The sequence below is a fragment of the Mercenaria mercenaria genome, chromosome 2 (assembly GCF_021730395.1).
Source record: "Mercenaria mercenaria strain notata chromosome 2, MADL_Memer_1, whole genome shotgun sequence".
Taxonomy (NCBI): domain Eukaryota; kingdom Metazoa; phylum Mollusca; class Bivalvia; order Venerida; family Veneridae; genus Mercenaria; species Mercenaria mercenaria.
This window is the reverse complement of record NC_069362.1, coordinates 116,849,151-116,861,669: the sequence shown is the minus strand read 5'-3', so window position 1 is coordinate 116,861,669 and position 12,519 is coordinate 116,849,151. Positions and strand designations below refer to the sequence as shown.

Genomic DNA, 12,519 nt, shown 5'->3' with positions numbered 1-12,519 from the left:
ATTTTCATCAACACTGAAAGAGTTTCCATAGCTTTTTCGAGAAGCCTTTAACCTGTACTTTTCAAACTTAGTGGGATAATTGGCTAAATGGAGTGGATAACACCTTTTGCTTTTAAGATCAATATTATAGGTAAAGGATGATGCAGCCGAAATGATGAAATTATTCTTCTTATAGAAATCAAAAAAAAAAGTTTCTACAATCACATTTTCAGTGAGTTTATTCCACATGTTCCTAAGGTGAGCGACCTTGGGCCATTTGATCCTCTTGATAAATATATCTGCCTTAAGCTGCGGACAAATACAAAATACTGTCAACAGTAAGGTTGAATAAAAAATAAAAATAAAATAAAAATTTATTACGTATTTCGTACCAACCTGTGTTGTATAAATGCCCACCACATCCGACTTCGTTGTAATTTGATTTAAGCAAAATCTAACATGGTGACCTATCAATTTTCTTTTTGTTTTAGATTAGGTTGACAAATCCAAAGGTACGTGCAGAGTTTGATTTAATTATATTATGTGAAACTCGATAGAATAGCAGAAATACAAACTTAAAATTGACAAAAATATGCAAAAATAGCCCTTGGGACTGCTGAACAAGTATTCCTTTCTTTATAAAAATATTTTCTTTTGATTTCTCTGAGCATGCTTCAAATATATATATTGTCTTCCGTTATAAAAATGCTTAGGTATCAAATTTCTGCTGGTTACTGTTATTAAATCCTAATTCTACTATCTCGTAATTAGGACTTAGTAACTGTCAATTGCGATATAAAAATATTTCAAACCTGGCACTAGGACGTGTCCATACTAAAACATAAAGAGAGAGATATCTCTTTATAACGTAAAAATACATCTTTTTGTGTTACAGAGATATCACTATAATTTACAGAGATATCACTCATGTAGGGAAAACGCATGTTTTTTCGTTGTATAACATCTGCAAAATCCCAAGGAACTGGTCGGTACCCGACCCGGCATGGAGAGGGTACCAACAATTCCCAAGGGGTTATGAGGATGTTATAACACCAAAAGAACATGCGCTAACTAAATAAATGAATATTTTGTTCTCAACGTCATTAAATTTCCATGAAATGCGCGGTAATGTCTACGTTGTTTTACCACGTTGACGTCATTTCCTTTTGAATTATTCGTTTTTGGGGCTGTAATACTAACACGTTTACGCTTTGCCACTGAAGGCGCATATATGAAAAGGTGTTATAACAGCACGTGAGCGCGAGAATCTCTCTGTCACAAACGTTTTCTCTTCTGTTAAAACACCCCAGAAAAAGTGACAATAACAGCAGTTAATGCTAGAATTAATATCTTGCTACTTCTTGTGTTGAAGTCTCGATGTGCCTGTCGGAGTCCGAACACACCCCGTCGAACATCATTGTAGTTAACTTTCGTTAACAGTTACCTGTTCAGCATATAGATGAGTTCTCCTACCTCAGGGAAGATGTCAGTTTGAATCTTGCAAAATTACTTTTAAAGAAGCTATCCAACAAGCCTGTGATAGTTTCTGGTTCTTTCCGGTGTGTTTATCTTCTACAAACAGTCGATTTCTGACGTTTAACTTAAATTTAACTAACCATTAGAAATTACCCCATGACTGATCAAAGTTTAACGACTGATCGTTTGTTAAAAATTTAATGTTGAAATGTTGCCGGTGTCATTTCTTGACGTTGAAAGAAAGGACCCATTGGGTCAATTTTAAACGGGGTCAATATTCAATGTTATATCGGCACCACCCTACTTCTGCCTCGCTCCTAGTTCCTTCATTAAAGTTGAAGTAAACATTTTATTACTCATCTGAATTATAAACAAATGTATAATAAACAAATGCACATCTCACTTAACTTAAATACAGCTTTTATTGTTTGACGGTTGACCCAATAAAGTACCTGAAGCATTTCTCAAAGAACCACCAGGTGTAAAATTAATAACCAAATTTGCTCACTATTTCTACAGGCTGGCCATTATAATAAAACACTTATCCCTAGAAAAGACCACTCCTCTTCCAAAAATCATATCAACATACATGATATCGGAAAATCAATGAACCACAGATTGCACGTGCCAAAGTAGATATTATACAAGCAGTCTCACAGTAAGCCACATTGTTAAATCACAGCATGTTATACGGTGCTGATTTGTTATGTCCTAAACACTATAGATTTACAAAATCACGATGTTACTTCAAAAGCAAGAGTAAAACATTAGCATGACCAAAACCGGAAAACAACACAGAAAGGTAAGTTTGGTAACTTATAGGTGTAAGTACGTACTAGGTCTTAGAATCTCCCAGACAACGATGCACTGACTGCTTCATGCAGTTTTCTACACACCGTAAAACGTTAGTGTATATTCTAGCATAAAACTGCTGTTCTTGTCACTTTTCGGGGGTGTTTTAACAGGAGAGAAAACGTGTGTTAACAGAGAGATTCTCGCGCTCGCGTGCTGTTATAACACCTTTTTATAAATGCGCGTTCCGTGGCAAAGCGTAAACGCCATTCGGCCCCAAAACGGATAATTCAAAACGAAATGACGTCAACGTAAAAAACAACTCAGACATTCCCGCGCATTTCGTGAAAAATTAATGAAGTTGAGAGACATTGTGTCTATTTATCAGTTTTTACGCGTTTTATGCTAGAATAGCGTTAGCGCATGTTCATTTCGTGTGATAACATTTGCAGAATCCCTCGGGATTCTGCAGATGTTATAACACGAAAAAACATGCGTTATCCCTACAATTCAGACCTGCACTGTGAAGATTTAGGCTCATATTTCACACAACGCACAAACTGACTAAAGTACATCTCCTATTACGCTACGCATAGGATCTGAGAACGACCTATCCATAGCCTCGTTCTGACAACCCTTTCGCTAGCCAATCAGAGCTTAACTTACATTTTGCAAATCTACCTGTAGCCTTGACTTTTGATATTTACAATTTTTATGTTGTACTGTGTCTGATAGCAGGTTAGCTCAGTCGGTAAGCCATTTGCTTTATAAGCGAGGGATCCCAGGTTCGAGCCCTGGAATTGCACATTTTTCTTACTCTTGACATTTGATCAAGTCGTCTGATTGGTTAAAATAAAAAAAAAGCAAAACTGTAAATCCAAAATATACAGAAGACGTATGTGAATGGGTCGTTTTCAGATCTTCGTTTAGAAGATCAAGTACTTAAGTCAGATTGCACAACGCATAGATTCAATAAATAATATAATTTGTAATGAAATATGATAAGATTTTCGATCAATCCATTTGCCTCAAATATACACCAAAATGCATACTTTAACGTCCGTTTCTTTTTCTTCTAGCCCTAATAGGCCTACACAGCCTCTGTGTATTATGAAAAAAGGCACAAGCTACGCGCCTGACATAACGACCGATGAAAAATTTAAAGCATTCGTCATAACGTTATATATAAATTTGAAACACGATTAAAAATTCATAAGATGTTGATTTCTCTTTTTCATTTAAATAACAAAACACTTTCAGAACAACGTACTATAAAACAGATCTATTGAATGATCAATCGTCACATTCCGTAAGACCGTAAACAAGCATTCTTGTACCACTTCACGGAAACTGTCGATTGTCAAAACGAAAGTTGAGCCTAGCGTATTTTCCAAAATACCTGACTGGAATGTATGAATACTATCTATTAGGTCTATTCAAGGTAGATCTATTTTATTATTTTGATTCTATGATAACTTATGTCAGAATCTACAAGTATGTAACTGTATAATGGTAATCGGTATCTGTTTTTATTGTTCATGATGTTTTGCTTAACTCAGGCGCGTAGCTACCTCTACGCAAAATACGTAGCTATGTGCTTTTGAAATATAAATGGAATAAAATGCGGTTTAAACAAGGATGTGGGTAGAGCATATATGTTATATGCCTTGACACTTAGATGCGTAGACCGGAATTTGCCATTTAGGCGCAAAAAAAAAAATTGTTTGTTTCCGGTATCCCGACCTACCCTAAATTTTTGCCCCGATCCTAAATGTTTTTATGGCCTTCGAGAACATTTTTTTCAACTTTTTAACAAAAAGATGCAAAACTGCACTTTTTATGCTTTAAACATGGCCAGTGATGTTAGAAATCAACTTACTGATGCTCTAAAGGCATAACCCCCTTATTTGTAATCATTTTTTGACAAAAAAATAATTTCTGAAAAGTCTCCCTTAATAAAAAAAATCCAAAAAAAAAAAAATTTTTCGACCTACCTACCCTAATTCAATAATGAGCATGTTACCAAACACGATTGGTTATTTAGGCCATTAAATAGGTAGTCAAAACGTTATTGTTTATTTGACAAAGCAATAAATGTTGTTTGATTTTATTACTAAAGAACAAGCGTTTTTTAATAAGATTGTTATTGACGCTTGTCGTCAATTAATTCAATCTTTATTAAAAAGCTCTTTTTTCTATGGTAATAAAATAAAACAACTCGATTTTAATGCTAGTGAAAAAGCAATAACGTTTTGGACATACGCTAGTCTTCTAAGGATAAATACAAATCGATGTTTTACTTACTTTGTTGAAATTAGGGTAGGTAGGTCGGAAAATTTTTTTTTTTTGGATCTTTTTTTATTAAGGGAGACTTTTCAGAAATTATTTTTTTGTCAAAAAATGATTACAAATAAGGGGGTTATGCCTTTAGAGCATCAGTAAGTTGATTTCTAACATCACTGGCCATGTTTAAAGCATAAAAAGTGCAGTTTTGCATCTTTTTGTTAAAAAGTTGAAAAAAATGTTCTCGAAGGCCATAAAAACATTTAGGATCGGGGCAAAAATTTAGGGTAGGTCGGGATACCGGAAACAAACAATTTTTTTTTTGCGCCTAAATGGCAAATTCCGGTCTACGCATCTAAGTGTCAAGGCATATAACATATATGCTCTACCCACATCCTTGTTTAAACCGCATTTTATTCCATTTATATTTCACAGCACATAGCTACGTATTTTGCGTAGAGGTAGCTACGCGCCTGAGTTAAGCAAAACATCATGAACAATAAAAACAGATACCGATTACCATTATACAGTTACATACTTGTAGATCTGACATAAAGTTATCATAGAATCAAAATAATAAAATAGATCTACCTTGAATAGACCTAATAGATAGTATTCATACATTCCAGTCAGGTATTTTGGAAAATACGCTAGGCTCAACTTTCGTTTTGACAATCGACAGTTTCCGTGAAGTGGTACAAGAATGCTTGTTTACGGTCTTACGGAATGTGACGATTGATCATTCAATAGATCTGTTTTATAGTACGTTGTTCTGAAAGTGTTTTGTTATTTAAATGAAAAAGAGAAATCAACATCTTATGAATTTTTAATCGTGTTTCAAATTTATATATAACGTTATGACGAATGCTTTAAATTATTTCATCGGTCGTTATGTCAGGCGCGTAGCTTGTGCCTTTTTTCATAATACACAGAGGCTGTGTAGGCCTATTAGGGCTAGAAGAAAAAGAAACGGACGTTAAAGTATGCATTTTGGTGTATATTTGAGGCAAATGGATTGATCGAAAATCTTATCATATTTCATTACAAATTATATTATTTATTGAATCTATGCGTTGTGCAATCTGACTTAAGTACTTGATCTTCTAAACGAAGATCTGAAAACGACCCATTCACATACGTCTTCTGTATATTTTGGATTTACAGTTTTGCTTTTTTTTTATTTTAACCAATCAGACGACTTGATCAAATGTCAAGAGTAAGAAAAATGTGCAATTCCAGGGCTCGAACCTGGGATCCCTCGCTTATAAAGCAAATGGCTTACCGACTGAGCTAACCTGCTATCAGACACAGTACAACATAAAAATTGTAAATATCAAAAGTCAAGGCTACAGGTAGATTTGCAAAATGTAAGTTAAGCTCTGATTGGCTAGCGAAAGGGTTGTCAGAACGAGGCTATGGATAGGTCGTTCTCAGATCCTATGCGTAGCGTAATAGGAGATGTACTTTAGTCAGTTTGTGCGTTGTGTGAAATATGAGCCTAAATCTTCACAGTGCAGGTCTGAATTGTAGGGATAACGCATGTTTTTTCGTGTTATAACATCTGCAGAATCCCGAGGGATTCTGCAAATGTTATCCACGAAATGAACATCGCTAACGCTATTCTAATTATGACATGAGGAAAGCGTCTACTTTAGTTCGATGTAAACTTTTTTTGTAAAATAGCATTTTATTTGAACTTTATTCTTAGAAATCAAGAAAAAAGCATATAGCCAGCAAGTTAAAATAACAAATTCTCTACTTACTGTCTTCGACAGGTACTAGATTTTCTAGGCCAATAAAATCGTTGATAAAGTTAGTGTAAATCTGTCGTTCTCTCGCTTTGTTTAACATGCCCTCGGATGGATCTAATGCATCCATGTTGCGAAAGCCAAGTTTGTACAGCTGAAATACAAAGAAAAGTTATAATTTTGACTACAACATTACTAGATTAAAACAGAATTCATTTAATAAGACTATTCGTAGCATTGGCAGGTACTATTTAGCATAATTTTCTGGAATATATCACATGCGAGACAATATTATCGGTGCCATTATTACAATCATCCATGTTTCATTGCTTTCCAATAGTAAGAAAAATAAATTATGGGGACAGTGATGTTTGCATATTCCTTGAATAGAAAAAAAGGACGATGCATTTCACGCGTCTTAAAACACTATAATGAGCCGCACCATGAGAAAACAAACATAGTGCATTTGCGACCAGCATGGATCCAGATCAGCCTGTGCATCCGCGCAGTCTGGTCAGGATCCATGCTGTTCGCTTTCAAAGCCTATGCGCAGTCTGGTCTGGATCCATGCTGGTCGCAAATGCACTATGTTGGTTTTCTCATGGTGCTGCTCATATTATATGAAAGTATGAAAAGCCACGGCTGCCATTTGTCAGTTGTTATGTATATTTTGCATATTACTCTCTTTCTTTATTGTTTGGAACAACTGATAGATTTGCAAATTGTTATGTGCATTTTACAAGTTGTTCCTTGCATTTTGCAAGTTTTTTATGTGCATTTTAGAACTTGTTCCTTGCATTTTGAAAATTATTTTTATTAACTTTATTGTTATTTACATTTCACAAGTTGGCCTGTGCAATTTAATAATTCTTCTATACTTAGCTCTTTTGTAAGTTAGTGTATGCATGAACATTTTGCAAGTAGTAATGGGCATTTTGCGAGTTGTTCTGTGAGTCATGTTGTTATATTTATTTGGAAAATTGCTATGCATGTCATTATAATTTGTTCTGTATAGTTTTTGAAATTTGTTATGTCCATTATATAGCTATACATTTTGCCTTTTACAAGATATTTTAGTCTTTGAGATGGTATAAACTTTTCTTATTTGTATTCCATGAGGTTGTACATGTAACATACATTTATGGTCGAAGAATTATGGATACAACGTTTACGCGTCAAAGTGAGAGAAATATGGTTGCTTTTGCAGACGTTTTAAGAAATTCAAAATCAATATTTTTAATTTTACTTATCATGTAGCACTAAATAAGCACGTCTCAGATATACGTTATTTTTCAAATTTTTATTTGTTAGTAATAGTAAGAAAATGTAAAAAACAAAGTAATTCATTGTGCTCCAAGCAGTATTAAAGGTATAAAACAAATTCCAAGTCTGTAAGATCTGTAAAAAAACCTATATACCGTATTAGCCAATATTGATAGTTCATCACTCAAATCCTATTTATTTTACTTCAAACGGTGTTCATATTTACTACTTAACTAATTATTCTTTATTTCCACATAATTTAAGGAATGTGATTTTATTTTTTGTTAAACTGTCCGTTTTAAATGGTACAATATGGTCAAAATAAACATTTCTTTATCCTTCTTAAGTCCCCTATCGGTTGGAAACCAGTTTCGGGGACTATAGGATTGCGTTTTTCCGTCCGCTCGTCAGTGATTCTGTTATTCCGTTCGTCCGTAATTTCGTGTCCGTTCCAAAACTCTGTCATTCATCAAGGGATTTTAACATTACTAGGCACAAATGTTCTCCATATTGAGACAGCTTGTTATGCACTATACCCAAACCCCTTGCGAAAGGTCAAGTTCACACGCTGAGGTAAAAGGTCAATATGTTTTTTCCGTAACTCTATCATCAATCCAGTGATTTTGATATTACTTGGCACAACTTTTTCCTGAATGAGACAACATGTCATATCCAACACCCAGATCCTAGCTCATAGGTTAAAGGTTACACTCGAATGTCAAAGGTCGATATGTTTTTTTCCCCATAACCCAGTCATCCATCTATGGGATTCTACTATTACTTGTTACGCTGTTCCCTATAATGGGATGATGTATCATGCACTAATCCAGATCCCTAGCTCAAAGGTCAAGGTCACACTTGGAAGTCAAAAGTCAACTTTGATCTTTTCTTGTCCAATCTATAAAATATTTTAGATCTTTTTCTGTCTGTGTTTTCATCTATGCATGGATCATACCAAGCTTACCTATGTGCCATATGAACCCACTTAAAACGAATTCCGGCTATATACCAATGAAAGACATTGTCCCTTGTTTCACGTAAAATTCAGCTACTTCAGACCAATTTTGATACAGTTTCTAGATTTTCACTTCATCGTTGACCTATTTTCCACAAGATATCCATACATTTTCTTCAAGAAAACGAAAAGAAAAGGGGTGTTGAATAGTATGCAGTGACTTGCATGTATATATAAGCAATAAAATATGATTAAATCAATTAGTGGAGACGGATGTATCCTTTTACATAGTGCATCCATCGTTTTCTAAACAAAAATCTCCATGATTTTGTCGAATACCGTTAAGTCATATCAAATTAACATTAATAAAAGTGTGCTTTTAGACAAAATTTATTCACTCTACACAGTTTTGTCGTTTGCTTTTCTCGGTCTTTTTATCTGTTTATCTAACATTCTAACATGACTCGCTTTGATTTCCAGTTAAACAAAGAAGGAAATCAAGCTCTGTATATTGCATGACGTCCGATACATTACTCTTCGGGTAAATGAAGTCCAGCATAATATTTATTAAAATATTTCAATGAGCATGTCAGAATGAAAACAATCAATGCCTTCGATAGGTTTATCGTCTGATTTACCACGGTTCATCGTTCAGATGCTTCAGTATTTAACCACTCGGGCTAACGCCCTCATGGTTCAATTCCTACGCATTTGAACTCTGAACCGTGGTAAATCAGACGATAAACCTATCGAAGGCCTTGATTATTTATTAAATATTTCATTTATATATATAATGTGCTAGTATTAACTTTATCTCGACAAGTAACTGACAACTTCTACACGTGAATCAGAGGTACGTGACGGCCCATTTTAGGCATAAATATGAATAGAATAGAATAGAATAGAACAGAACAGAACATGTACAGTAAACTAGCCCGGCTTATAAGTCATTCGATCTTGCACTTTTTAGTAGAGACAAGCCATGAACATAAAATGATTGAAGGTTATGTCAAATAGAAATCTGGATTTTTGCACCTTCTCTTGTCAGGGGCAGACAACTCATATAAAGGATATTTTCAGCATTTTTTTTTAAATCGTCATATTTCGCTCAATTTTTAATAAAACTTTAACATTTTTGGGATTTAAGTGTTTTGTGTTAATATCTTTCTATTTATAGTATTAAATGCAAGTTTACTCTCAAGTTTATTCATGCGCAACGACTTCCGTTGTTTTGATAAAAATGCTCTTAGTTGTTATATTTTTTAATGAAATCTGACAAAACTGTTATAAAATTTATATTTATAGGAATGCAAAATTGAAATAATGTAAATAAATAATATATTTCAGAAAAAGACAAAAATATTCATTGTGGTTTATAAACAGCTATCGGTCCTTCTTTTTTATCAAAATTACCGTAAAATGATTGTAATATAATATTCATTTTTTAATACAAAACCCTTAAGACAACACTTTTTACACTTCTGTGACATTATCCGCGATCGAATATATCATTTTCCTGAAAAAAATCAGTTACCGCAATTAAAAGGGAGGTAATCGGTACATGGAAATAGATTGTGCATATTTGTCACATTACCGTGATTAATGTCTTATAATATTGGTTAGTTACAAGTATCCAGGCACTTATGTATTTAGATTAAAAGGTTCGTGGTCTCAAAAAGAATAATTGAGTGAAATCATTCATGGCGATTTACCATTAAATAAATTGCACATTCTAACATAGCTGGATTTGGTTGCAAGTTTAACAAAGAAGAAAATAGTCAAACTCTGTATATTTAAGAAATAAGGATTAATATCACCGGGGCGTAGCTCGAGTGATATAATAATACGCATCAGAACGACAAAAATGAAGAGCGAACCACTAAATTAGATATATTATTTCGATTTTAACTAGGGATGGGAACGAATATTCGAATATTCGAACATTCGAAAATCGGTCGAATATTCGAATATGAAAATCAAATTCGAATATTCGTAAATTATTGTAATGATTTTTTTCAAAATAAGTATCATTGATTTTGGGCAATATGAGCATGCTAATTCTACAGAATAAAACCATGTCATGTTAGTTTATCGCGTATCAAAAGATGTCCAATTAACAAGAAAATAGCAATGCATAATTGGCAGGGGCCATCTTTACGGACTAACAGTTTGCAACAGGCGTCAATGTGTCAGATGCATGTCAAAAGATGTCCAATTAACAAGAAAATTGCTCTTCTCCGAGCTCCCCGGTGCGTGCACGTCGTGGAGAGGGCACATATGGCGCTAACTGGGTCATGTATATTGTCTGTATATTGTCGACCTAGTTAGCGTCACATGACTAAAACCGGGGAGTGTGGCCGTAAAAAGGGAACAACAATCAACCGGAATGCATCCTGCCGATATGTACAACGTCGTTTCGTCGAGTGTCTACATGGTGAGCCGCGCCACGACTTGAGAATCTGAAGAGTTGCACCTGCCGGATATCTACGTCGACAGCATGATTTTACCTTGCTTTTATTCTGATTTTAACTGTGCTCACCGGGTTGGATGACCGGTGCACGCTTGCAGCTCTTGACGTATACCCTGCAGCAGACCGATGGCAGCGGACACGACTCAACAGGGACTCGAGATGGGCATTGAAGGACTTCAGATTCGGTCGACTTTGCGGAGATTGTCGCATATCATCAACGGAGTGCGGTACCCGGTCTCAGCCGTGTTATGACCTTATCTACGTTATCCTGTGAATAGTTATTTGGGCGGCTGAGCCCTACTGACAGTCTGCTTTGGTGGCGACAACGATGTAAAGTCTTGCCGAAACTGAGTGCTGAAGACGACTGATGATGTGGACGATCGAGGGGACTACCACAGATCATGACGGCGGGATGCATTCCGGATGACCAGACGTTTTATATAGCAAGAAAAGGCAGGAGGTCTGAACTGTAGAAAGATAAACACGCAGACTACAACATAACTACGCAGATTACAATATAACTACGCAGACTACAACATAAGAAGGCACTACATAACTACGATGACATACACAACAGAAGACACATAATTACGATGAAATAATTGATGTATTATAACGGGAGTGAAGAAAAGACGATGTGACGAAGGAGGAGGGAATAATTGCAGCAACAGTCGCCCATATGGTATCAACCGGTGGCGACTATAAATAAACTCAACACACACACACACACAAGAAAAAATTTTAAACACATTACGAAGGACTTTAAAGTACATCCTTGACGACATCCATCAAATGCTAATATTTGCCTTTTTTCTATTTTTTGTTGATTTCTTTTCCTGCGCGACTGTATGCCGTCTAACGCTTATAACGTAATAATTGTGACGTCAGGAAAATGTATTGATATATAATAATACACAATATTCAGCCAGGAAAATGAATTTGGTTGTGTTAGAATCTGCGATAAACAACGGTTGACGCGCGGACCGGTAAGACAGCATTGTGAAGTCCATTATGACGTCAAATGGTGGCATGACGTCCGGTTTATTACTACTTGGATAAATGAAGTCTAGCAAAATTTTATCATAACATTTCAATGACCAAGTAAGAATGAAAATAAAGAAGGCCGTCGAGTGGTTTTTCACCTGATTTATCACGGTTCAGAGCTAAGATGCGCAGGAATTGAACAAAAATGATTTTAATATATCTAATTAAAATGCGATATTTTTAACATCGTGATTTATATAAAGACATGGGTGTGATATTTTAAGTGAAATGTTTCTATAAATCTAACATTTGTAACGGCATGATGTGTGTATCATTCTGTATATTTTTGCAAACCAACGTTATAAAAGATATACTCAAATGAACATTACTAAGTCGCAATTTATGAATTACGTTAATCAAACTGTATTTCTATCTGACAGATGAATATTTTTAGATTGAAAGAAAATTGACATCAGAACATAATTTAATCACACAAAGCATGAAAAAGTCTTACAGAGTAATTATTGATCTATCATCCTAAAGGTAGGTCTATGGCCATAGTGTAAAAT

General features: G+C 34.9%; 2 protein-coding genes across 3 annotated transcripts in view; both read right to left on the bottom strand.

Annotated features, from left to right (window-relative positions):
• LOC123565062 (uncharacterized) overlaps nt 1–5,217 on the bottom strand; it is a 151,520-nt gene extending 146,303 nt beyond the window's left edge. For both annotated transcript variants that reach the window (XM_045359068.2, XM_053537631.1), the window contains exon 1: nt 5,122–5,217. The gene's annotated coding sequence lies outside the window, so the exon portion shown is untranslated. The remainder of the gene's footprint in view (nt 1–5,121) is intronic.
• Nucleotides 1–12,519, bottom strand: part of LOC123563018 (uncharacterized) — a 181,009-nt gene that overhangs the window by 156,850 nt on the left and 11,640 nt on the right. The window contains exon 3 of the mRNA XM_053537632.1: nt 6,294–6,432. Within this exon, the coding sequence (XP_053393607.1) occupies nt 6,294–6,432 (139 nt within the window). The remainder of the gene's footprint in view (nt 1–6,293; nt 6,433–12,519) is intronic.